This window comes from Dermacentor variabilis, chromosome 5 (genome assembly GCF_050947875.1).
Source record: "Dermacentor variabilis isolate Ectoservices chromosome 5, ASM5094787v1, whole genome shotgun sequence".
Taxonomy (NCBI): domain Eukaryota; kingdom Metazoa; phylum Arthropoda; class Arachnida; order Ixodida; family Ixodidae; genus Dermacentor; species Dermacentor variabilis.
In genome coordinates this window covers 36755112-36783047 of record NC_134572.1, presented here as the reverse complement: position 1 = coordinate 36783047, position 27936 = coordinate 36755112, and the positions used below count along the sequence as shown (strand labels likewise).

Here is a 27936-nt window from a genome sequence, read left to right as displayed (position 1 = left end):
ATATATATAAAATATATATAAATATAAAATATTAATACCTTGCTGAATAATAAGTTCGGGGTCGTCACAGATAAGCTGCTTAAATTTCACAATAAAAAACGCGCTTTCAGTAAGTTCATACGGACCCCTTGTCCACAATGAAAAGTTTTGCTTCCGTAAACTAGCACGAAATATCGTTATACCACGCAACATTCCTGGTTATTGTGTCATGCTTCAAGTTAGAGCTTATCCCACTAAATAATAATAGATTGAACTTTCGAAGTGTGTTATTTCCCACTTCATTGGTGTAATTAGCTTCGGAGTTAGGGCTTGAGCTTAGCTGAGCGTGTTGCCATGCCACTCTGGGTGTGATGAGTGGCAGAACAGTGTATAGTCAAAAGCAAGTGAAATTATTATTCCATCCAATTTTCAGAGCTTATGAAAACGCTTCACATGTAGTGGTGAATCACATAAACTTAACACGCGCCTTTTCCCTCGTTGACAGTGCTGCGTATTTCTTTTCCCACTTTCACCATTTCCGCGTGAACTTGTCCAGACAGGAGACGAGTTAACGTTTTACACTTAGTTCGTTTATCTCAGCCATGTAGAACTTCAAAGCTCTTAATGTGAAGAGGGTCCTGAGGCACAAAGTGCCGCTGTTTACGCTTAATATTAATTAATATTATTAATTAATTAATTCTTAAGTAATAACGAAAACAGTTTATTAACGACAGTCACATGCTTCATATAACACAAGTTCCATAACTCGCCAATGTTCTCTAAATGTAACGTCCCGAAAGACCTGCAACATGCTCTGTGCAACTTCTGCTACTGCGCGTCAGACAGAGGGTCTTCGAAGGCGGCACTGCGCCTTCAAGGTGACGCGAACTTGGCACTACGGCTCATTTTCGGCCCATGGCAAAGCGCCGCCTGTGCGTTATACGCGCCAGGAAAGCGCTGCTGACCTTCTTGGGGGCCACGAGCCTTAACGAAACTTTGTAAATGTCTTTGTTGTAGTGTGTGTGTGTGTGTGTGTGTGTGTGTGTGTGTGTGTGTGTGTGTGTGTGTGTGTGTGTGTGTGTGTGTGTGTGTGTGTGTGCTAGTGTGCGTGCGTGTGTGCGTGTGCTAGTGTGCGTGTGTGTGTGTGTGCGTGTGCTGACCTTCTTGGGGGCCACGAGCCTTAACGAAACTTTGTAAATGTCTTTGTTGTAGTCTGTGCTAGTGTGCGTGTGTGTGTGTGTGTGTGTGTGCGTGTGTGCGTGTGCTAGTGTGCGTGCGTGTGTGCGTGTGCTAGTGTGCGCGCGCGCGCGTGTGTGTGTGTGTGTGTGTGTGTGTGTGTGTGTGTGTGTGTGTGTGTGTGTGTGTGTGTATGTGTGTGTGTGTGTGTGTGTGTACGTGTGCGTGTGGGCGTGTGTGTACGTGTGTGTGCGTGTGTGTGTGTGCGCGTGTGTGTGTGTTTCTGTGTACGTGTGCGTGTGCGCGTTTGTGTGGGGGGATTCTATGTGTGCGGGGGGGAGGGACTGTATGTATGTTTGTGTGGGATCGCATGTTCTGTTAAGTGCTTATCATAAACTCTTGCGTTTCCTTCGTGTTGTCGACAAATTCGACTTCGCCTTGCCCTCTGCTAGCCGCCTGGTTAGCCAAGATGGTAGAGCGGCTGCCCCGGAAAGGCGGTGGTCCCAGGTTGGAGTCCCGGACCAGGACGATTTTTTTTTTCAACTCTGAGGCTGTTCTTTCGAGGAACCCACACGGGTTTCATTTGTAGCAATTGCTACGAACGGGTGGACGTCTGATTTTCCCTTTATTAAGTGTTTATCACTTTATATATCATAATCATCGCCCAACACTTAGAGTACCATGTCGGGCAAACAGGCAGGCTAACATCTGTACCATATCATTAAAGCTTGTTTCTCTCTCTCAACATTTTCGCAAACTAAACCTCAGTTATGCATTAAAATACTTCGCAAAAAACAAAACACCAAGCAGCCCCAGTGATTTTGGTTGAGATACCATGCGAAAAGGCACATTTAAATTCAATCGATGCGATACTGCATAAATTTGAGTTCCCTTCTCAGCGCCAAAGTACATCGTTATAAAAGTTGCTTCCAACAGGCGCATGCCGCAAAATTAACCTCCGGCCATAGCCTTTCAGAGAAAGAAGCATTCTTGTATCGTTACGACTGATACGCGTTTTCTTTTTCTTTTCTTCTTTTTCGCGAGGCCAGTAATTTATTCAGAAATTCGTGAATTCTGCGGCTAAATATCCAGCAAAAGAGGGCGCGTCCAACGGATCTATCTCGCGGAATTAGTAAAACAAAACTTCTGTGTCCCGGTGTCGTCTCTGAACATAGCGTAAAGGGTAACTGGAGCTTTCAACTTTAATTGGCCCAACGGCTGCACGCTGCCGATGCACGCGGCGTCTCTCTGATTTCCATTTTCGCCTCTTTCTGAGAGAAGACGCTAGGCCGGGTTAGCGATGAAACAGCGCCTGATTAAAGGAAAGATGTAATTAATCCCAAGATTCCGCGCAGCCAAAGCAGCCCCTTCGTTTTAGTAAAGTGCCCAATATATGGCCAGCTCACGCAGCACGGCCAATGGCTCCCTAATCACTGGCCTTAGTGAGAAATTGAAGCTTCTGGCTTCTTTAGAGCTGATCCGCTCCCGATGGACAGCTCCAAGAAAGCGGTTAGCTGTACAGTCTTGGAAGGCTTTTAGAACATTGATTTAAGCTCCTTAGAGTTCTGACGAAATCCTTTAAGGCGTTGATTAAATAGTGGTCGCGGTACTAAACTGGTTTTTGAATATTGCAGGCTCTGTTCAAGAGCGTTTTCGCCGTCAGAGTACACGAGGCAAGTCTATGGTTCCATATAACTTCAGTAGAAGAGGCTTTTTTCCCCTCGTTATTATAAGGCCCATAACAACGTCAAGACCGGAGGTTAACTTTTTAGAAGATTGAGAGTTGTGGTAGTATACCTTGCCATGTATTATGAACAATTAAAAACAACCCGCATACAGTGAACGCACCGCTTATACTCTCGAATAGTTCATAAAACTTCACTGGCGAATGCGTGCGACCTGTATGGCAATATTCAGCACGGGCGGATAGGTATCATGCTATCAATTTTTACAACACAAGCCTGAGCCATATGGCTAAAGATACATCATTCAAGGGTCATCTCAAGCCATTTATGCAAATAACTCAATTACCGATTTGTAAGCGCAACTGACACAGATGTATCTGATTTAACAGAAATAAATGAGTAAGTGATTCTACAAAAGTGCTTGTCCGTGCCAAGACAATCGGGCAAAAGGTCATCGTCTTGTCGCAACAGTGAGACCAACAGTGGTCCTCTCCTATCTCTTTTATAGTTAATTTCCCTCTCATGTGTTTGTGTTTATCATTCATATTTTTGTTTTTTTTTATTTGTTTTCGCAGTTTTACTTTGAGTTTGTATTCTTATTTTAACACGAACAAACTATCAACGTGAATGTTCATGATCCTTAATTGTTGCACTCCTGAAACTGGAGAGGCTCACAAAGTGCCACATCAACCGCCATCTAAGCGTGGCGTCTCTTAGACTGGTTACTCTTATCTTTAGATGTCAGTTTATTTCGACTGGCGTGACAAATAGTTCAATAGTTGATCGTTATGCTAAATATGCTGCGTCAAGTTTGCGTCTGCTAAATGCCGAGGGGCATCGTCATGAGTCAGCTTTCCTTTAGAGGCAAAAGGTGCTGGCAGGGAACTGAATGCAAAAAGTCTCTACGTTAGAATATTGACTCTGCAGTGTTCGGAAGAACAATATTAAAGATTTCGACTTTTAAGCTACCACAAACTCGTGTTTTTTCAGTGTTATTAAAGCGAGATAGGCCTCGTGCTGCAAGACCAATTCTGTACTGCTTTTAGGTGCCTTGACTGAATGTTTGTTATGTAAAAGCTACTGCGACAGTAGCGTAGGATTCACAGATTATTTTTTCCTTTACAGACAGAGAAATAAGTGTCGAATAAATGTTTTAAAGGACATGCGTCCCAGTAAGAAGTGTTCATAGCAATGACAGCGCTGATAGCAGCCGTACGAACACAAAAGAGGCAGTACTTTCAGTAAAACGAGACGAACATATTAATATGCGACAAGGAATTCCGTGGTTACAAAAAAAAAGTCATATCACAAACTGCCGAAGAACCTCTTAAATAGTAACAGGTCAAAGAAAAAAAATTATATGATAGACATGACGCAGTGTCTATTTCAGTTAATTAGATATCTATTGTTTGACGGTATACGTAAATGCTAGCATAGCTTCTTCATTCGCGGATTTGCAATAAACTGGCAGGTTTAACAAAAGCCTCTCGATATCACTCCGCCAGTCAAAATAAAAGCAGAGCCAGGGGAAATATCTTACTGAAGAAAACGTTGAGGAATCTGCTGGAAATCTGGGCCGACTGTCACAAAAAATCTCTTACGATAGAATTGTTCGTAAGAGTAAATTACAGTCAATACTGACGCTGAACATATTACTCGTGAAGGCCACCAGTCAAATGGAAATGAATACTATTGAAAGAAAAAAAACTTAAAAGATCTAGTTCCTGTAGTTCCACTATATGCCTTATGCGAAGCTTTGGTCATGAATACTCCAGGCCCCCCGAACCCTCCGGTGAACTGCAGCGTTCCGTCCATAACGGCCACGAGCCTGACCGTTCGCTGCGAGCGATCGCTGCAGCCTTGGCCGCTGCCCGTACACTTCCGGGCCGACGTGTACGTCGACAGTCGACTGCGGGAGCGAATGGTTTCAAACGATCCGCTCTTCGAAGTGGGCGACCTCGAGCCGGGCTCCAGCGTCAGCCTCTCTGTCTTCGCACTCAACGAGAAAGGAATCAGCACTGCCGTGCCCCTAGCCCTCTCGACGCTGGTCTCGGCTAAGACTGAGCTCATAGGCAGGAACCAAAACCTTTTGTTTTCGTTTCATTTGCTCGTTTTTTTTTTGCTTTCACGTTTTGTCCCATGCTTTACGTGTTACTTTCTTTTATTTTCGTTATACACTACTTACACCAGTATACCGTGGGCAGTCTGTGTCTTACATCTATTCCGTACCCTCCCCCCCCCCCCCCCATTCGTCTATCCCTTTTGCTTACTAGAAAATCAGCCGCGCACTGCCTTCTACAGAACATAGGGGGGCGAAAAAAGCTTTTTATCTATTCGGGTGTGTGACACTAACCCAGGGGTAAGGAATAATTCTGACTTGAATTAATGAGTAAAAAAATCCTGCACAGCGAAATTATGCTACGAGCAAGCTGTGTGTCAATTTTTGCTTCCCTTTGTGAGCTACTCTCTTCATTCAGCTTTTACTCCCAATGGTACGCCTTAGTGACCACCCTCCATTCCGTTCTTCAATTAACCTCATCTTATCTTCAGACCTCTCCCCCTTTGCCTTTCAGTTAGAGGGTCTGGCAACGACAGCCTGGCTCAGCCTGCCCGTCTTGCGCTTTGTGTGCCTGTGTGTGCTAGCGTAGTGTTTGTGCTTTAACATTTCCTGTATAGATTACACAATTTTTTTCAGTGAGGGTTACAAGGATACAAGAATATAAGTTTGCACACGAAATCTAAATATGAATACAATGATTAGAAGTATTGAATTTTTCATTTCTGGAACTTATAGGGCGTAATCATATAGCTGAATTGAAGTCGGTCATTTTCGAAGGTCATTCTACATGATTACCCACTACGACTGTGGGCGAAAATGTCCGTCGACAAGATTTTCTTGCCATCACTTTCACTTTAAAAGAACTGCACAACACCTAAGGCGCGATGACGAGCATGGGCGATATGGTTATCCTAGTGCGTTGCATGCAATTTCCGGTTGCCAGTAATCAAGCGACCAGAAATTTTAAAACCATGACTAAGCTGAAGATCGATGAAATAGAGGTGCTTTGTACTTTGACGCCGCGTAAATCAATAGATTCAGTTGCAGTTTTTGTACCACTCTTTTGGTGCGCAATAACGCCAGAAATAGTTTAGACACTACAAGATGGCTTTTAATGATTCGCTTCAATTTTGAGTTCAACATATAAACACAAGAGTTAGCGTGATTACTTGTGTTTTATTGCTTTATTGACTTAGCAATATTTGTCGTTTGCTGCTGTGGAAGTTATGTCTGACGGTTCATGCAGACCCTGTCGAAAAGACGGACATGTGCTATGCACCACAAACGATATTTGAGAATATGGAACCGAGGGGGGGGGAGGGGGGGGGTTAAACTTTCTCAAAGCACAATGCCTCTTGACAGGTATATCTCACTGTAGAATAGCTAAACTAAACTAAATAGCTGAAGGGGGAACGTATAAGATAACCACAGTTTCGACCACCTTGATTACACCAGTTATAAAAACTTAGTTCCGCAGACCATTGCCATATGTGAAATTTCAAAAATGTCCAAACGTTGCAACAATCTTAGGACCGCGCGGTTTGGAATTTGCACAAAAACCTGCAATGAGATTGTTTTTCCTTATTCAGACGCTCAAAATAAGTGCATTTTCTTACTCGAAAATCAAAATTCCACACCCAGAATGGTTAGATAAATAATTACGAACATGTGTAATAAATATGCTTACAATTGTGTTGCACATCTTGAGGACCAGCTCGTGTTCTCAATTATCGTATATTTTAGTGTTTTCTCTAGACAGAAAACAGGACTTTGAAAGCAAACATGAATAAAAAAAAACGATAAGGCAGGGCATGTCCCACTGTACTAATAGCAATCGTTGACAGCCTTTACCTACGCACTGTACAGTCCTTTAGTGCTTTAGTGCACAGTCCATTAGTCCCCATTGCCAGCATAACATCAACTGCGGCAGATGTCTGAGACACTTTCTTTGTCTGCGTCACCAGTGTGATTATATCTCACTATCAACAATATACCGTAGACAATTTTGAATCTGATACTGCCTACCTTACGCCAGCTATATTGTCTTATATGCCGCAATGCTGGTTATCCAGCGCCTTCTAAAAATTTAATGACGTTAAAGCTGACATAAGGCAGCTAGTCACGCGCTTTCGCCGCGGTATCATTATGGATCTCTACCGCCATGAGTGATGACTTTCGTTTTCGCTGTCAGCGCTTTGTGACGTTGATTTAGCACCCAGCCGTGAGAAGACGTCAAAGCTTATTTGCCAACATTTTTCAGGGCTCCGCTAAAATTTGTGGTCATCTCTGAGCCGTATCGATACATCAATCCCGTATCCTATATTGCGTGATGAGAATTGCGCGTTGTATATATATATATATATATATATATATATATATATATATATATATATATATATATATATATATATATATATACGTTGCAGAAGTGTCTCCTACATAGACATCAATGGCCACACAAGCGGACAAATAGTTCAGTTCAAAAAGGAGTAACAATTGCATTTATTTATTTATTTATTTATTTATTTATTTATTTATTTATTTATTTATTTATTTATTTATATTTCTATATTTATACCTCAGTTTACCTAGTAAATAATTATTCTTGAGCCAATTTCTATTCTTTCTGCAAGAAGGGGATATATGTATGTTATTGCGTCGTTGAAATATTTCCGCGCTTTCTCCCATACTTATTCAGCTAGTCCATTCACTCCGTCAATCATTAGCAGCGATAATTCTTCAGGAACAGCTATTTTTAATATAAGATAACCTTACTGAAGAACCTACAAGATTCTGGGAATGGCTGAACTAAATTGCCAGTATCATAAGAAAGAGCTTCGCGAACTGCTAGATTCATGACACAACACAAATTTATTTTGGGCTATATGATACGCATGTGCCTATTTTATTTCTGTGCGAATTCTGCACAGAAGTCGGCGGAGATCAAGCCACTATTATTTCCAAAAGTAGAAATTCAATGTCGATTCTACTCTCCTGCAATCAGGGCTCCTGCCAGGCGAGGCGGCGATGGTGTCGGCGTCGAGCCCACTGCTGGGAATCTTGGTCGGCGTCGTTGCTCTTCTCGTCCTCATCGCCATCGTCATCATCATCGTCATGAAAGTAAAAACTGGAAAGAGGAAAGCAGGTACTTTGTTTACACCCCCGTGCGAGAGATGACAAGCTATTCATGGCATTTACGAACGCTTCGTCACGTTACAAAGCTTATCACAGATAAACGTGCCTATCTCTAATAAACATGCCCTAGCTCTACAACTAGTACGCAGTGCAGGATAACGCGCACGTAGTTGGGTGCCACTGGCGCCACCTGCTGATTCCCATGCGTGTTATAAAGTGTGCACGTCGCCCGTTCAGGCATGAGCGTGTCGGCAGCCTACCGCCAAGTCAGAGACTGTTTGCTGACCTAATCAGGGCTATTTATTGTTTTACAGTGCGGTCCGTAAAATTCAAAGCACTGCGTTGATAGGAAAATCTAACCACTGTGCATGAAGGATGCGAGTTTTCATTTGGCTCTGTAACTTTCGTGGTTTTCGTATCTACATCAAAACGTTCTGGCGGCTACTTGACATTGTCTCCTATCATTCTTCAAGTGGCCTTAACGCACCTGAACGACCCTACCTTTCGGAAAGCTTAAGTTCTCTTTCCTTCTGTTGCCTCTGCAGCTGCCAAAAGAAGGAACGAAGATGACAAGTAAGTGTGTAGTTTGAATTATGAATGTGATTCTGCCAAACAGAAATGCCCTCAGACTCACTTTCTTTAATATGCAGTTCATGTGAGATGTGCTCATCAAGCATTGCTTAATCTCAATCGGGCAATACAATTAAATAGCTCACAATGTACATGAGCATCGTTTGAGTAGTGCGATTCAAAATAAAAGTACATGAAGTGCGAACTGTTAGAAATCTCCCTGTGGCACATGGAAGAAGAGGAGGAGGAAAGTGTAAACACGCCCGTTCAGCTAGAAAGGCCTGGACAGAGATGCTCGCCATGTTTGAACGTTTTTGCTCTAAAACGCCAATGAGCCAAAGTCGTCTTAAAATACTTTCATAAGCTTCTTAAGATAGGGAAACAACCATTTTGCAACATTGAGCCAAGAATTAAAAAGCGTTTTTAGCGGAACGTCACGCATTTGTCTATTTTGTAGCCTTTATAACTCGCCGTAGTTCAGAAAGTATGTTTCGTGAAGAAACTGCGACATTGGTTGCTGAGCGGAAAGAAATGCGACTTCTATTAGCGTTCAGTCAATTCTCTTTGTCATAGTTGACAGTCAAAACTAACGCAGTCGTTATCCTCTTTTTAATTTATAGGTCGCACACCCCCCTAAAGAAGGAGATTGTAGACATTACGGAAGTTGAAGACAAATGCCCGGACATTATTCCACCGAGAAATCTTGGAATTGGTAAGTTCTTCTACTTCCGTGTTTGACCTTATCACCTCAAGGCACAGGCACCTAGCTTCTGCTATTGCACTTTCATGTGGACATTGAACTTACGGTCACATCAGGCTGCAATACAAGCCGAAAATAGAGCAAATCGGCGTATAATTCTAGGACAGTCAAGCTCCTTCTCTGGACTTGATGTAATATACATCATTTCAGGCGCATTTCCACTTTGAGCGATCAATCATACTCAGAAGCTAAGGGAGCGGGCGCGCATCGCCTTTCCGATATCTTTTTTTCGAGCTTCACGCATGAGCTTACCGCTACGCACGACGTTGTATGTGTATATCTAAGACAATGGAATTAAACGTTACGAGCCAAGATGCCGACATCTGCTGAACATCCATATTTTAAAAAAATCTTATTCACCCTGGTCGGCCATTTTGTTATCTCTTAAAGTACGAGGTTGTATACCTTCCCGTATGCAAAGTCAAGAGGCCTCTGGTAATCAGTTTGACGTAAAACGCCGTAGTGGCGGATAGGTGGACCAATACCGTCATCCAATGGTCAATTTAGCCGCTGCATTCAAGAGCTGGTGTAAATGTGCGTGTCAAAAGGGGTAGAAAGAGAAGAACTAAAGAACACGGTGAGGATTTCAACATTGTGTTTTGCACAGGCTGCACTTGTTATAAGGCATAGTTTTTAGCATCCAACATGGCAGACGGTTATTTGTCTGCTGCGGGTTGCCTGAAATTATGCTTTACTCGAGGCCCATTGAAGAGAGAGAGAGAAATTTATTCACAGAAAGGCAGAGAGGTCGGCCTGAGCTATGCCTTGCCCTGGCCTGCTACTCTACACAGGGAAAAGGGACGGAGAGGGAAAGGCTGATGAGGCCCATTCAATACCACATCAATTCCTAAATGACTGTAAAGCATGCACCACCTCAATTATTGCCATTATGTGGCAAAAGCCGAAGGCAAGTAAGAAGGTACTGCGAAACGTTTTGGTATGTATGCTTTCTGCCAGAACTCCCTTTTTGCACTTTTAAAACATGTATGACATATTATAGATTAGGCTTCAGACGAGTAAATAATTTCTATGATCTGTCATATATTTGACTGGGCGCAAAACCACTAGAAACATTCAGTACTAGTACAAGCGGAGAGAAGTCTCATATTCCCTTAGTTTCACGGCCTTTCACAAGCAACAACAGAAATATTGTGTTTTATAGTGCCAGTTTTTACTAGTGGTCGATAATTATTACCACTACTCGAATCGCTTTTATGAAAATTACTCTTCCGCTGTCATTGGTTTTCTATAGCAACACACACACACGCACACACACACATACACAATCATCATCATCGTCATCATCATCATCATAATCATCATCATCATCAGCCTGGTTAAGCCCAGGGCCGGGCAAAGGCCTCTCCCATACTTCTCCAACTACCCCCTGGTCATGTACAAATTGTGGCCATGTCGTCCCTGCAAACTTTCCGCCGCCCCCTGTTACGCTTCGCTTCCCTTGGAATCCAGTCCGTAACCCTTAATGACCATCGGTTATCTTTCGTCCTCATTGCATGTCCTGCCCATGCCCATTTCTTTTTCCTGATTTCAACTAAGATGTCATTAACTCGCGTTTGTTCCCTCACCCAATCTGCTCTTTTCTTATCCCTTAACGTTACACCTATCATTCTTCTTTCCATAGCTCGTTGCGTCGTCCTCAATTTAAATAGAACCCTTTTCGTAAGCCTCCAGGTTTCTGCCCCGTACGTGAGTACTGGTAAGACACAGCTGTTATACACTTTTCTCTTGAGGGATAATGGCAACCTGCTGTTGATGATCTGAAAATGCCTGCCAAACGCACCCCAGCCCATTCTTATTCTTCTGATTATTTCAGTCTCATGATCCGGATCTGCGGTCACTACCTGCCCTAAGCAGATGTCTTCCCTTACCACTTCCAGTGCCTCGCTACCTGTCGTAAACTGCTGTTCTCTACTGACACTGTTAAATATTACTTTAGTTTTCTGCAGATTAATTTTTAGACCCACCCTTCTGCTTTGCTTCTCCAGGTCAGTGAGCATGCCTTGCAATTGGTCCCCTCAGTTACTAAGCAAGGCAATTACATCAGCAATGCGACACGTCTAATGTGTGACGCTCTTTCCACGTACCCAGCTATGTTAAACAAATGTTTATTGCTAGGCTGACCACGTTTGTCTAAATATCGAACCATTCAACAGCCCTGTGGCCGGTTCAACGTGGGTACTTATCCTACATCAGTGCATGTTCAACCATCTTACTATTGAATTTATCACCTTTGCTTGTTCTGGTGTGCTTACTGTTCACACATAGTTCGACATTGCTCCTTATGTTCAGTTTCAGGTTCGGACTACTCAGATATTGAAATGAAGTACGTGGAAACGCATATCACGGACCGAGTTCCGTCTTACGAAAACGGAGCTGACAAGAAATATCCAGAAAGTTTCACACCCACGTTATCTGCCAACTGCTATTTGTCAAAGCAGGTAATTCACCTACTCTTCAACTATTACTGTAATTAATAACACGTTTGTGAATAGTTTGCTATTGTATATTGCTTTTCTATTGACCATTCGCACATACTTTCAACAGCAATGATGTGGTGGTACTGACGCTAGTGCTGCTGGCGTGGTTAGCCCATTGGACTTGACCCACAGTTGTTCCACCGTGGCGTCTTTCTGAGCGTGGTAAATAGCTGTCACCATGATTTGGTGAACAGCAGATAATTCAAATAGAATCTTTTAAAATACCCTGATCAGTAATTTAGAAAAGACGTAACTACGTATACCTTACCACTACTCTGACATCAAGAAAAAATGTAACATTGCCTCCATCAATCATTTTGCTTAATGTTTATCCACTTTGTGAATTTCCCTAACACCTAGAAGATATGCAAGTTGTTCTAATGGTTCATAAAAAAAACATGGCTCTTCGTTTTAGACATCTATTCAGTTCAACAGTACCTACTATAAATATTGAATTATTACCGTATAACATATTTCTGAGTTGACACCAAACAATAGAAGCAGTAAAACCAAGTCAAGTAGCGCATAGTAGCACTGGTAGCTCGAGGAACCATGTCAGATATTGTGTCGTCAAAATGTTATCCGTCGTATTGTTGGTGATGTTCTTTACTGAACTGTGTACTGCGGAACACCGTCTAGTCTAAAGGAACGGGAGCCTTTTCAGCAGCCTTTATACCAACCTCTTCTCAATTATTTACGATTGGCCCGTGTTGTAGTAGAACTTTTACACAACCGTAAATAAACAGTAAAAAGCGGGAACGTCCTAAAAAGAAACATCCTGAATGTTTGAGTGTTCTCTTTTGACCTGAAAATGAGGAATTGGGCTTGGCGCAGCGCTCAGTATTAAGCCCTTACTGAAAGCGCTTCTATGAGCCAGCCGTTGGCCATGAAAGTGCGCCACAAGTCGAAAGTCGCGCACTTCTCAGCAGTATTGCTGGCTATCCTGTCTGTACTTTGTCTTCACTATTCTTTGCTTCTTTTGCAACTATATCTTTCTCTCCTCTATTCTTTCTCTCCTATCTCTTTCTCCGCGACCCCCTTCTCACCCTTCCCTGTTCCTGCTCTTGGCGACCAGCGCGTGGAAGATCTGACTTACGCTGAGCTGAGCCTGCCCCCGAGCACGCAGTCCACATTCAGCCGGTCTCTGTCGCGGTCGGGCTGCCGCGCCGTGGTGGGCTCGCCCCCGCTGACGGGTCCTCCCGAGCCACCCACGGAGTACGCGGACATCGACTTCGTGGCAACCCGGGCCCACGGTATGCCTTCCTCTCCAATCGCGCCGTCCTCTCCGCCAAGTCACGGTGGTGGCGGTGCAAGTCGCGCTTGCACTGCGGGCTGGGTGCCACCGCGCACTGCCTTTGACAGTTGGCCCAAGTACACGGTCGAGAGGCCCAGGTCGCCCGTGAGTCGTCGCTCCTTTTTCGGCTGCGAGAAGCTCGACACCCATGCCACCGCAACCTCACACCTGCACCCGCCACATCGTAGTTCCCTGGCATCGGCCTGGTTACTTGCGTACTGCTGGCTAATCACCGCGGGCCGTCTTTCCTAACCACGCCTTCTTACTTGTCTTCACGTCCATCTGGCTTCAGAAACCTCTCTGCACCGCCGAATGCCACATTGCAATCCTGCTTTGCTCTTGTTCTTGTTTACGCATGATCTAACTTTAAATAACTGTTGCCTCTCTTCTTTTCACGCTTCGCTAATCAGCTCCATCGTTTTCCCACATGCGATCCACGTGGATTTATCGCCACTGCCATATCGCACTGGGGACCGCCACCAAAACCAATGCTCAACTGTCCAGCTATCTGCTTACTTTCGAAGCACGAGTGGTGTCTTTCCTAATCTCGCCTTGTTGCCTCATTAAACGTCTGGCGTACATATGGACTCTGGCACCGGTACTACCTGCTCTGGTACGCTGCTTTTCCTCATTCCCATTCTGTGCTTATTTTCACTCGCACTTGTAATTTCTTTCTCGTACAATGCACTAACCGTCACCGATTCTTTCTGCGTGGCAAAGGTCACATCACCGCACGCCAGCCCGGACCGACATGTATGCTGCCATTTTCACTCAGAGGACCAATTGTCCGCTTATCGACAAGCACAACTACAAGTTTCTTCCTTTCTAATATCACTTTACGACCCACTTGCCTGGCTTTCTCACTTGACTCACTCAGCACTGCCACTTCCTTGTACTACGATTCCACTCTTTCCTTCTTTCATTATTTCATTCTTTTCGTGCATTTCTCACCTTTATTATTGACACTTGCCTTTTCTCTGTACTTGCTGTTGTGTACCTTTCGCGCTGCACTAAGGCCCTTGTCTTGGGTGAAGGATAATTACCTTGCGAGTTGCCCTAAATTTCGTTGCGCGATTGACTTATGGCCAGGTTTGAAAAGTCGCTTGCCAGAGGTTCTCGCGTGAGAAACTACAATGAAGCATCCTCATTTTAACGTATTCATATCAAGCTTTCCGACGTTGGTCGTCCCAAAACTGAAAGAAGAAAAGGCCATGTAAACTTCGTTGAGTTAAAGAGCTAATCTGCTTTGCCACTGAGACGCAGAAGCCTCGTGGTGTGAATAATTTTACTGACAGCTACGGGCGTAACCCTATTATTCGTTTTTACTCCAGACCTACCACGACTAAGGGGTTGCCGTAGGTTTGAGTGGGATTGGTGTCCACAGGAAGAAGGTTATCTATCGACTTAATTGAACGGAGTTGTGCGGAGTGCCATCAAGACGACCGCTTTCTTAATACGCAATCTTCGTAAAATGTACGCGTGAAAATTGCTGTCGCATGGTGATTCGCTGTGCACGGAAGAACTGCTATCCTACAGAAATTATCAAGGGTCCTATGAAAACGAAAACACCAGCGAGACCCCCGACAAGCTGGAGGCCTTTCTGGTGTTTTTGTCCTTCTGCTCTGCGAAATTCCTCCAAAAGGAAAAGAGGAACGCGTTCCGCAGAGAGGGCGGCAGGGTGCTCCGCGTACATACCCGCGGTAAAAGCAAAACAATATAAGAAGCTGTAAAACAAGAACAGTGACCTGCAGGACAACACACGGCGTATACCAAAAGATGAGGTTGTGCTTGAGACACATGGAGATGTGCTTATAACGGTAATTGCAATCCGCTTGCGAAGAGAGGAGCACGACAAAAGGGAGCTCTAACGAAGCAGGAAAGGGAAATTGGGCACCGCATTCTTTTCTTTACCTCAACAGTTTTTCCTTCCTCTCTCGCTGACACTCTCTCCTTCGCCTGGTATTTTCTTTCTTTTCCTTTTGCGCAACAAGGCTAGCGCAGCGCTTCCAGGCAATCACGCCGGAATTCGCTCCTCCCATCCTAGGCAGCAGTGGAGCATTTTTTTTTTTTGCCTCCTATCGGAATCCTCGCCTCTCCTAGGCGGTGGAAACAAGCCTCTTCGGTCTCGCGTTCGCAACAGCCTCATCCTCTCGGTGGCCCGCATCCAACCATAGGACTATCGCGTCGCCGTCGCCTCCGCTTTAAGAATTGTGCCCAAGCAAGGGTATTATTTATACCGCCCAGCTTTATCCTTATTCTTGTTATTGCATCTTTTTTTTTTCATTACGTTCTGCGATGCCCATTCCGTGCCGACCGATTCTCTGGGAGAAAAGCGAACGGGACAACATCGCGTGTCTGTCGATGCCTTGGAACGCTGGACATTATCGGCAAGGCTTCGCTTCCTACGAGCCATTGCCTTCTACACATGAGAAAACTTTTCTTTCTTTTTCCTCCATTTCGTTCTTTTCTACTCATTGCGTCTATGGTGCTTCGCGTCTTTGATTTAATTTTTCATGCCTTTCTTGTAGCGCCCATGTCTCTTTAGTTTTCATCAGATTGCGTGGTGACAAAGACGTCCAGACACCTTCATCATCCTGTTATTTGGAGCCAAACGGAGGCCATCTCACATTTTCATGTCTAAGATGTTAGCCAAGCCACGCCGCTCCGTCTCCGCTTAGCAGAAACGCAAACATTAGTAATCATACGGCTCCGGTCTCGTGCGAAACGAATATTGATTGCTCCGTGAAATTTTGAAACGTTCACAACAGGATAATACGCTTTGAAAACCACTAATCTGATTGTACGGGAGGCGGAAACGAAAGCAGCTTTTCCGAGCGAGTCCCTTCAGAAATCGAATTTCGGCACGCCGCCTGGGCGGTATAAAAAAAAGAGCCAGATTCGCAGTGATTTTGGGTCTTTTCAATTCAGAACTATGTCTGAACCTGTCTGTTTTGTTCCCAAGCAGTACTCATGGCTCATTTAAGAGTGGTTCCATTTTAGTAATAGTGTATTGCACCTCTTTTATTCCCTGTTTACTCTAATGCCCCCACTTCAGCCGAGACTTGCCAACTCTTCGCCCTACAATGAGTGCGCATGTACATCAGTGACCCACAGATCTAGTTAAGGTGCAAGTAAGTGATAATTGGAGAGGAGTGTGCTAGATGATAAGCAGAGTGAGCTATAAGAGAGAATGAGCGAGATATTAAGCAGGTTACAAGGTACATCAAGCGCTCTTACGCCATCTTGCGATTATGTAAGCTAACAGAACGCACCGGTTGATGCCTGTGTGATATTCCAAATCGCACATAATAAACATTTGGATGATTAAATGTGTAGCCAAGCTTGTATTAAAGGGCTCGTGTGAAGTTTCAAACCTAACGTAATATGACGTAACATGGCGAACACCATAATCGGATTAGTGGTTCGCGAAGCTTACTACCCTGTTGCAGGACTGGAACAGTGACGCCAAGGAAAACATAGGTGGAACTAAGTGTTTTGCTACACCGCCTGTAAAATGCATGAAAGTTAAATTTACGATTAAGTTCAAATTCTTAATAATCACACAAACACATACGCACACACACACACACACGCATGCACAGACCGTTGGTGGTAGCCCAACCCACAACCTGCGCAGAGCCCGTGTGATTAAGGTAGTGCGAGGGATCTCGCTCCAATCCCCTTTGTTTGCAGTGTTGATGCCTTGAGGTAGCCTACGAGGGTTCATTTAGCTCGTGCCTGTTCCGAAGATTGCGTACAACGTCACACATTCGATCTAATAGGTGTCCCACAACCGAAGCAGTGGTGGCGTATTGGCGGTGGCTATAGCTCCAGGGGCTAGGTTATAAATACATGTACAATAGCAAAACACGTAAAAAAATGTGAACGGAAGGCGTAGGGAGGGGGAGGAGAAGGAGTCGCAGTATCTCTATTGGTAGAACATCACACGTGCCATGTGCAGGTTGCGTGGTCAGCTACTACCGGTGGCAAAGTTGCCATTTATCTGATTTTTCATATTTAAAAACGCAATCATTATTATAACATGTACCATCTGGGTTAAATATTTACAAAACTTCCTGAGTAAAAGTCAATTTCAACTATGCTTTTAGTCGCGTCATTGTCTGTTGCCTACCTGTGTCTGTTAAGAAAAATTAAGCCCCTCGGTTCGCCTATTCTCGCTCATGTTAAGATTTGACAAGGACGGCTCTATTTAATAAACATTGTAAAATGAAACTTTTTTTGTCATTTCAAGAACCATTATACTATAATTGTAATTTCACTATTTAAACAACTGCTGCACTAAATCTTAGCTTCACATATACTTCAACATGTGCGCTGAATGTGTTTCTACTTTTTTTTTCTTTTTTACAATGATAACGAGTGATTCCAGCTTGACCGGATAGGAAGACTGCTGTTTTCTGTCTTCATGTCACACGGTCAAAGAAAATGTGGTAGTCTATTAACGCTGTCTGTGCAAGTATACAAGCCAGTGTAAAGTTCTTATTGCCAAAATTATTATATCACAATGCGTTCTATCGTTCCCTTCATCGCTATTAAAACGGGATTTTTGTTTTTCAAGCAACGTGACTGGTCCTCGCATAAAGTGCTACGTATAACAAATTCATATGTGCGCTCACAGAGTTTGCCATCCCTCTGCTTCCTACTAATCGTACTAATTAGGAAAAAAGTAATTTGATGACTTTTATAATATTTTTGTTCATATAAAATTGGCCCTGTTGGCATTAATGCGCCAGTAAGTATGCGCAAATCTCGTTAACTCCATAGCAAGGAATCAGCATATTCTATGCTTCTGCAATAACCTATTCTAAAAGTGGTCGTAACCATTTCATGCTTCACATCTTCATATATAAAATTTTCCTGGAAGAAATAAAGCGGAGTGCTTTCAGCACTATCTACTCAAGAGGAATGATAAAGAAACAGGAACTACGCAGAGACGTTGTGCCTTGTAATTAGCCAGCCTAAGTATGGGGCATAATTTCGTATCGTTTAGGAGTAAATTGGCTGTCTTTATGTTTTTTGCATTAGAACAATACATAATTAAAGTGGCGGCTGTAATATTTGCAGCGCCTTCGTGTATCGGCGTGCCTCTTATAGAAACTGCATTTTCAGAAGACGAAGCAAGAGAATAAATGTATAGATGCAGCTTGAAGGTAGAACATAGAAAGAAGACTACATATAATGTAGGCAGACATTAAAAATGTTTTACTCTCATTAGATGATTGCCACATTATGGGCACGAAAAACTGGATCGCTAATATCATGACAATTTCCATGGCGAATGTGGGATATTCAGTTCTTTTACTGTTCAAGGCACTTAGCATGTTTGAGGACTGTCGGGAGGCTAGTAGTGCTAGTTACGTTAGACTTGGTTCGACTAACGCGAATACGTGGAGTGTTCATGGGCAGATAATCGACGAGACTATAACTAGAAACGAGCGAGAATTTGTGTGCCCTTCTTGCATTAAGATGTTACATCGAGACAATGACAAAATATGGTTAAGCGTAAGGTTCACGTGCGATATCTCGATCTCTCGTATGGCAGAAAAAAGCAGTAACATACTTATGCGATGCCTTCTTTACGCTCAGATGACAAGGCGCTCTTTTAAATCTTTGCAGACCAAAGGATGCCATTGACGTGCTCATGTGCAATCTGCAACTTTGTGCGAACTGCGATCTTTGTACAGATTGACCGGTGCGTGTTTCCCCAAAGAGCCTGATTGCAAAAAGAGACGTCAAAGTTCGTTCACTGTGCAGAAGGAATAGTTTATATTCTGCCTTTGAGCTGTGGGTGCAACTGTGTTGGTCAGAGCAGACGATGCCTTAATGACAGGTTGCGGGAGTATCGCTACAATGTGAGAGGAATCAGAGGGGGGTTTTTGGACTCCCACTGTAGAAATCTTACGCGCAATCAGGGCGGCACCACAAATACGGTCACGTGTAAGTCGGTATATAGTGCATGCTCAATTGTCAGCAAAAATTATAATCAGTTAAACCGAGAAATCATCGAAGCGGAATTGATTGACAGGTGTTGTGACACCTGTGTGTCAAAACCGTCCACCGCACTTTTCAGCTAGGAGCTCTCCTTCTTGCGTAGAGATAGGAATTTTCTGCGGGTGGCGCACACGTCATGTGTCACAAATTTTGTTATATATGTGGTCACTTGCTTCAAAATAAAACAATGTTGTCAGTCTGCGCTCGTGTGTCTCGGCCTCTTCTTCGTCCTTATCGTGTGCGGAAAAGGCTGCCTTCCTGTCCTACCGCCATGCCCGTACAGTCACCTTAGTTACTACCGTAGTTTTGGAAAACATACCTATAAATTTATTCGCTTGCGTTTCGCTGAAGTTCTCGCTGAAAATACGTTAATTAATTTTCAACTGAATGCTGTGATGCGGGAATACGAGCAACTGTGTGAAAAGTTTACACTTGTGCAAAGTCCATGATAGGTTGGCTACTCGTGTTTCATGCGAGAGAATAGTCAATGGAGTTCTTTCTCAACATTCGTCAAAATCCGTCGCCCCGCATAAAAGAAAAAGAACATTTTTTTTTATTTCTCAGGAGTTTTTCTAGCATACAATAGAATACATATTAAAAGTTTATTCACGCATTTAAAGAAAGATGTCCAGGAACACCGTGACTAAAGGCAAACAGCCTTGTCTGAGGAAGTCTCGGGTCCCTGAAACGCACTCATGCAATCAACATAAACAGTACAAATTTCACACGTCAATGCGAGGCCGCCATCTCTTAGTGACTAACAGTAACAAATAGTTATGAATAATGAGAGTGCAAGTTGTAAATCATTAGCATAGTGTGAAGCAACACGAATATGATTACAAGCAAGATTACAGTTACGATTTCATTAGACGTTTCAATTTCTTAATGAATTTCATATCATTGCTCAGCTGCTCTTCTAATATGTGGAATTCTTTTGTTATCCTTTTCATTACCGGCCCACCTACCGTTCTTCACCGGCCATCCACATGTCTTCGTGCCACCCCGTTTCCGTGGCGTTAACTCGGTCCTGCTGCTCCTGCCGTCCGACGGGCGTCCGTGCTGGGTCGCAGGCGAAGCCCGATGCAGGGCGTCCCAAGGGGAAGCCAGCCAACGGTTAAAGCCCATCACCACCAGCACCACCACGCCTATCGTGAGCGCCGTGTGTTCGCGAGTGTGCGTGACACCGCCGCTGCTGCCTGCGTGGAAGCCGCCATCCTCCAGACTCTCCATCTCCTCGCTGGCCATCACCCCGCCGCGGTCGGACACCGGCTCGTCCTCGGTGCCTAGCTGGACGCTGTCAGAGGCCGGTGGCACGTTGCCCCTCTGCTAAAGGCGCGAAGCCCGTCTTCGCAGAGTCTCGCCACCGTGCGTATACGCACTCGTCCCATCCGTGTGTGCGTGCGTAGGAAGTTTCCGTGCTCTCAGCGGGCTCTGAAGCTAGGGAGGCCCGAACGCTTACAACTGCACGAGACTTCACTGGGGACGGCGGCTGTGGTTACGCCGTGTAACCGCAAGCACAGAACCCTGCTTTGCCATCCTCCTGATGTGTTTGCAGACGCAAAGTGCGGTACCTGTAGAGATGGGGTGCGGTAAATGTGGTGCGGTAAACGTCGCAGTAGCGTAACTCCGCCTGCGCGGGCCCAAATTTTTTTTTTGTCTTTGTCTCTGTGTGTGTGTGTGTTTCACAAGTGTAGGCAAGTGTGTAAGGCGACGAAAGTTCTCGCACTCGTGCAGAACATTTCCTGCGGTGCCCTTGAGCCGCGGAGCGGTGACAGGAATTGTGGATTCAAGTCCTTGGAGCCGTAGGCCTGATTGCGCATTGTTTCGAAGCTACGCCACTTAATCATGGGGTGCTCTTCGGCTTGGACGAATCACATTTAATAAGAAAAAAGTCGCCCGCTTTTGTCACCAAGATTATTTTGTACAGAAAGCGAAAAGGGACCGCTATCTCAATGATGTTTGCTAGTATACAGAAGCAGGAAAAGCCAATGGTGATGCGGTACGTCGCTGACGTCGACGATATTGTGAACGAGTTCTTTGTTTGATCAGTCAAAGGAGAATTGTCGTTCTCATTGGTCTCCTGCCACAGTGAGCGGATCAACCGTCGCGCCTGGCTTCGCTCAATGACACGGCTGTCTACTGTTTCTGGAGTTAGTCTGGTGGGTTTCCTTCTTTCTTTCTTTTTTTTTTTGCCGACATGCTGTGGTTACTGTGTGTGTGTGAATTTCGCCATCCCCGACTGCACAAAACCACACTTAAGTGAAAAAAAAACTTGTTGACATGTGTTATGGTTATGGACATTCTCGCTGTACGATACTTCGTGCAGCGCGTTATCGGGTTGTACGCACAAAAATGTGCTTGCTCTTCAGGCCTACAAATGTTATGAAAATGTGCGTATTTAGAATGTTGATGTACATAGCACTGCCCCGTCCCTTCTTGACAGTACATAGTGGATGTGTTGAATGAAGGAACAAACTAGTTTGCCGTATTAAACGCTCATTATGTGGTCGTATTTTTTTTCTCTAGGATTTGTGAACGTTTTATGCGCTGCCATACGGCACGTATGTCCAAGGGCTTATAGCGCTCTGCGTCTCAACAGCCTGTTCTGACTATATTTCTGGAGGTAATCCTTATTTTTTTAATTTCCCACGTGTCCCCAGCACACGAAGAATGCTAAGTAAACTAAGTAGAACAAGTCCTTTCTTTTTCTCTGAACTCTGTACGAAAAGCTGTCAGTCCAAAAACGAAAGAACGCCTGCTGTTTTTCTGACTCGCGGGAGTTCTGCAGCACGCCGCTTTCAATTAGCACAGATGTATACGTGTCCCATCGTTGTTGGGAGGTGTTTTAACTGCAAGCAGCGAAATATTTGCGGACGCAGTCGCCGTGGACCACACTCAACAGCTTTCGCAAAATACTGCACAGGGCGCTTACGCTTGACGTGGGTACTTAAGTTCGTCGAACGGTCGGAGCGACATTTTTGCTTACTATGCGCAGCAAAGTACGAAGACGTTTTGTTATCAGTACGGCGAACGCTTGTCAGTTTTACGCCATTGTGCATATGGTAACTTAGGCTAAGCAAAGACAACGTAAAGCATGTGTTGAGACCGTTTGCCAACTGCGTAGAAAATCGTTTTATCGACAGCGCTTGTCATTTAAGCTTAGTTGTTGTCAACGCCTCGTTTAATCTAAACCAAGATAACACACTCATTGTCAGGAAAAAAGTTTGGAATACTCCCAAAAAGCGATCTAAGGGGCTGAATTGCAGACAGAGATAATAAGCCGTGCTTTAAGTGCGCTGAATACTCTTCCAATCAAGCTTGTCATTAAATTATTCGTACACATATGCAGCTTGTTTTATACCTTGCTCGCAATGCAATATTGTTCATCAGGCGCCTTTTTCAAAGCTGATGATGCTCGTTATTTGCTTCCTTCCGTCAAATTGAATACTTTGCAGTCAGTCCAAATTGCAAAAAGAATGTAGATAAAAAGCTAGCTGCCAAGTTGGGCCCTAAATTGGACTTGTGCCGACCCGAGTGGCATTTGTTTCACGTTGAAGGAGCTATACCTGCCATACAATTACGATCATGTAGAATCAATTACAACCGGCAATAGAAGACGCCGAAAACCTCCGTTTGTCTCAAGCTTTGTCTCCGGTTACCCTGCCCAACATTTATCAAACCCCTCTCAGTATTTAAACACAGTTTATCAGGTATCTGCCTTCATCTGCAAGTAACGTACATAAACGAGACGTTCTTACCATGTTTTATTCAAAACGTTTGTGTTCTTCCTTCCCAAGGTCTAGCACAAATATTTGGAACCGTGCCGAACGCTGTGTAAGTTTTTGTGCTAAATTCGTCGAAATGTGCTGTCCGATTTCATAACGTTTCTTTTTTTTTTCTGCTGGAAACCATCCTTTCACTTTGCTGAGAAAATTGCCTGGGATGGCGCAATACGGCTACCTTCATAGTGCGCAATCCAAGCGTCTACTTTCTCAAAAAAAAAAAAATGAACTAAGCTCCTTTCATTCACATCTTTGTTTTGTTTTTGTTTTTTTTTCATCAGAAGTCTGCCATTGTCAGAATCATTTCCCACTCAATAACTGCATTTTGAAAGCCTGGCATAAAAAAAGAATTGTGAGGCCATCTCAGGAACTGATTCACCATGGTGCTTGCGAAAGCTCGGCATATTTCAGCTGGCTTGGTGCGCGCTGTTTATTGCTGCTGCTCTTCTCTCACTTGTGATCACTGCAATGTGCTTTTTTTCTATTTGAATTGGTGCTGCATTGCGTAATATACCCTTCAGATTTATGCGGCAGCACGTCTGCACTGATGATGTAGCAACATGCATCTGTGCCAGACGTTCAGGTTCCAAATGCACTCAGGGTAAAATGAATATTGCTTGGCTTAATGTTTGTCCAATGCAAAGCAAACTTGAAATACTAGTACAAAGGAGGAAAACAACAGTTCAATCTGCTCTCTGAATAAGCTTTCAAAAAACTCATCATAACGGTGTTCAACGTGTTGCTATGACATGTGCGGTATTTCTGCACTTCTTATTCACCATCAAGGCGCTTCTCAATATTTCCATTTTTTTCATTAGAACCATAGTTCCTTCTGCATGCTCTGTCAACTTTTGTCGAAGCTGGATGTTGATGGCAGGAAAGCAATTTCACCATGAGCTCAATTACCATTTTTCTGCGGTTTACAATTTGGCATGCAGACTTATTATCCTCCATGCGTCGCAACACGCGTACCTGGAATGAACTTATATTGCGCACAACCGAACAAAAATGGCTCTGGACATTGCGACACACATTGCGCAGGTCAGTAAATGCTTATCACGACATCCTAACTCGGCAAGCAGAAATGGCGAGGTCAGTACTACTTAACGTTAACTTTCTTTCACTACGAACATTCAAAATAGTCGCCTGATACTAGTGAAAATAATGACTTAATGCAAACTTAACAACGATCTTGTTAAAATGTGCTTTTTATTTATTTCTTCCTTTTAGCAGTTCTAAAAATCATAACCAGGCAAAACAGACCTTTTTATAAAAAAGATAATCACCGCGAAACGTTGAGTTACTTCAACTTTCCCTCGCAAGAAAATAGCGCATCAAAATCTATTTTATGTCAGTTTGCGTTGTCTACGTAAGTTTCCTTAGAACCTTCAAAATACACAGTCGAAATGCGCGGATTTCACTCTAAACGCGAGGTCTGGTAGAGACTCTCGTAATCTCCTTCGAGGAACATGCCCTTCGCATAGAGTAACCTAAGCAAAACTCAGATGGGACAATGCAACGTGTTCACGACATGTTCCCTGAAAAATGTTTACAGTGGAGCTGTTAGAAACTTGCTGGATTTCAAACTGCGTCTGCAGCTTCGCTGATCTTGGGGAGAAAAAGCTGAGAGAGTGAAAGCAGGGTATAAAAATAGCATCGCGCAGCATAGCGACGTGGCGAGGGCGGGTGGAGCCTAGCGGGGGAGAAGGAGCGGCGCGCACGCGAGCGAGATACGCGGCCTGGAAGGGCGCCCTCTCCTGTGGCGCGCGAGGCAGGGGGCTTAGGCGAGGGAGGAAGGCCTTTCTTCCCCGGCGGCTGGTAGAGTGCCTCGATGTCCTGCTCGCCCACCGCTCCTTACAGACTGGAGACAACCGCGGCGTCTTCGACGGCTTTGGCCGTGCGTACACCGTAGGGACGCGTTCTCGGCGCTCGTGTGTCTTGTGCTTGGTTTGGCGCTATATTACTGGCCTTCCCCCAGCTCCACTGGTATCTGATATTTGCGATGGCAGAGCCTCGCAAAATTTTTTTCTCTCCTTAAAGAAAGAGAAGGTATAACATGCCTTCCGTGGGCCAGGCTGTGCTTTCGCAGCAGTTGCTCCTTCTTACAACGTTTTGTTTTTTTCTTCTTTCACGAAGTCACATAAAGAGAATTAACGTGACCTAAGTAGGTGGCGTGAGTAGCAGGGAGTACCATCCTTTACCATTTCCTCTGTTTCCTCTGGCGCCGCTCTAGGTAGTATAACCATGCACTTTAACACACCTGCCGGAAAGTGCGTCGCTGGACAAGCAAGCATCGACCCCCCCTTAGCTTTCATCTTCAAATCACTTTCGTCATCCCTGTAATATATTCGCCTCCGTGATTACGCTGTCTGTAAAGCTACATATAGGTGGACCGATCTTGAGCGCAGTTTGTCACTTAATTTTGTGACCCCTGCTCCGTGGCTCTTTATCTGGCTTGTACTAAACTTTTCAAACCTCGTCATCGCGTGGGAAAGGCAAACAATTACATTCTTCCTCGTGTCGTTCTGCTGCATCGTGTAGTTCTTATCGGCGGTTATAATTTCCAGCTCACTTATTCCAGAGGTTATTATGGGCTGTTCTTTGGTATAATGGGATAGCGTTAGCTGTAAACTACTTTCAGCTCATTCGCTTGTCATAGCACATCAGCCACAAAGCACAACAAGTTTTGTCTGATAATCATCTCACGAAGAGCATTATTTGTATTGTGAAGCTACTGCCTTATTCTTGTAATACACCAAAATGTCCAGCCCTTCTTACGCAAGGAATGCATCCCATTCTGGTCTTCATTTCGGTGTTGTAGGAATCCCTGTGGTGAGGGATCTGACGAACGATCTCGTTCCGCGCGTCTGATGTACCTGTAATTGTACCTTGTGAATACATACTCATTTCTCTTCGCATGATAAAAGTGAACAGCTTATTCACGCGGCGTTCATTTGTGCGAAAAAAATACTGGCTAAGAAAAACAAAGAAGCCGCAACGACAACTGCGGCAGTGCCGGTCATGTAGTATTCCAATCGAAAGACAGGTTCACAGTAGTATTAAAGCTTGAAGTGATTAACAGTGAAGGGATGTCCTTGGAGCCAACATTTCGACAAGGTTTCTTGTTTTCGTCTGGGTAAGAACTGCCTTGATAGACCCAAGTGCTGTGGTCGAAACGTTGTCTACAGAGACTTCTCCTGTTCAACGACCGTTTGTTATATAGCATTTTTTTTTAAGCTCGCTATACGAGGACAAATAAAGACTAGGAATTTCCTAGGGCACTGGAACAGAAGTGTTCGGGCTATTTGAGGCGGCTTTGCTTATACTTATGCTTACGCTGTAGCCAGGGCTCAGAGACATCATTTGGCCTTTGTTAGGTATATTACCTCGATTTTCTTGTTTATTCCGTAGCCTGTACGATATGCACAAGCGCTCCTCTATCATTATTTCTTGCCGAAAAGGGCTATTTTCCTATGCTTATCAGTACACAGTAAAAATGCGGACGAGAGAGCTGACGCATAGAGGACATTGCAGCCTATTAAATAAATCAAAGCAAATAGGGCAAAATTAGCTTTCCGCGATGCTCACTCTTGGAAAACGTACGCGACTTCAATTGTACGATTCCTGTCAGCCGAACTGTTACCTCCTTTAATGGTGTGATTTGTTAAAACGTTTCGACATCCAGCTTTCGTAAATCAAATCAAGTGAACAGAGCAAGTAGTGTCCCCTTGTTTATGCTGACATAAAGTTTGTCTTGCATATAGCTGTTATATACTTGTTTCAGCACAATGATGTGAGTTTTGTTAAAAAGAAAAAAAAACAGATTTGTTACATCATTCGCGTGTGCGGCCACGAACGCAAACGTTTTCCACACCACCCCTTTTCTTTCCTTTTTTTTTCCTCACGAGCAAGCACTAGTAGTCTCGATTGCTTCTCAGGCATGTTACAAGGGCTCCGATGTATGTTACCAGACAGTCTCACACAGCAACACATACTCTGCTACGCACGGCGGAGTGCGCCACGTATGGTGTTTATTGAATGCCTCGTCGCCCACCGAAAAGATGTGTTGATTGCCTGTGTCATAATCCATTTTCGCTTCGGCTTCGAATTGTACATACTTGAAATGCTCAAGAAGAGAGTTGTTACTTAACATTAAAACTTCATTTTTGTCTTCTTGTCACGAAAGTGTTTCGTACCATATGGAAATATTGAAAAAAAATCCCGTGAGTGTGTTCATCCTCCATATTCGCTTAAAAAAAACATCTTGAAATTGCAAAGATTTGTTCTGGAACTGCGTATTCTCCGACGTCTTTGAAGCCGTGCTTACAAACCAAGACTGACCGGTCTACGCAACGGCCCACGGATGACAACACATGTCTCCAACTGAAGTGACTATTCACGCGTGCCTTTTGCTATCAACGGTGTGAGAAACTGTGGGGCGGTTCATTTAGCGGTGAATGGGAGTTACCGAAGAGTGAGAACTGATCGAATGTGGCAGAGACATTAAGAAAAACAAGTAGCACTATTAACATTTAAGTGTAAAACGTTGTTTCTTGACTGTATGAATGTGCATGCGTGAATGTGTTGAAGAGTGTAGACTCGCACCCGAAGCAGGGTACGAACGAGAGAGATTAAAAGATATCTTCTCAAGATATATGTGAATGTTTACAAGAGCTATACTAATTTTGGTTTTCATTTCCTTAAAATAAATAAAGTTTTTAAACAGTCGCTTATGGAGTCTGTCTTTCTGTACACTTCGCAAATTCTAGGAACACAGGCTACGACATGGAAAGCCTTTAGATTGGCTAGAATCTTACTAACACAACCAACCAGCAGTGTGTATATTTACAAGGTCCCCAGTCAATTTCTTGTGCTTCAGCATTTTGTGTCCCCTTCTGCAGGATATTTATTTATTTATTTACTCGCTTACGTACCCTCGGGCCCTTCCGGCATTAAAGAGGGGAGTGGCTTTTACAAGAAATAGGG

General features: G+C 44.0%; 1 protein-coding gene across 2 annotated transcripts in view; it reads left to right on the top strand.

The window, feature by feature from the left end:
• LOC142582433 (neural cell adhesion molecule 2-like) overlaps positions 1-27678 on the top strand; it is a 305285-nt gene extending 277607 nt beyond the window's left edge. For both annotated transcript variants that reach the window (XM_075692148.1, XM_075692147.1), the window contains 7 exons: positions 4616-4912; positions 7904-8044; positions 8580-8607; positions 9225-9316; positions 11675-11823; positions 12938-13115; positions 20239-27678. In XM_075692148.1, coding sequence (XP_075548263.1) covers positions 4616-4912; positions 7904-8044; positions 8580-8607; positions 9225-9316; positions 11675-11823; positions 12938-13115; positions 20239-20498 — 1145 coding nt within the window. In that variant the 3' untranslated portion in view covers positions 20499-27678. The remainder of the gene's footprint in view (positions 1-4615; positions 4913-7903; positions 8045-8579; positions 8608-9224; positions 9317-11674; positions 11824-12937; positions 13116-20238) is intronic.
• The last annotated feature ends 258 nt before the right edge of the window (positions 27679-27936 follow it).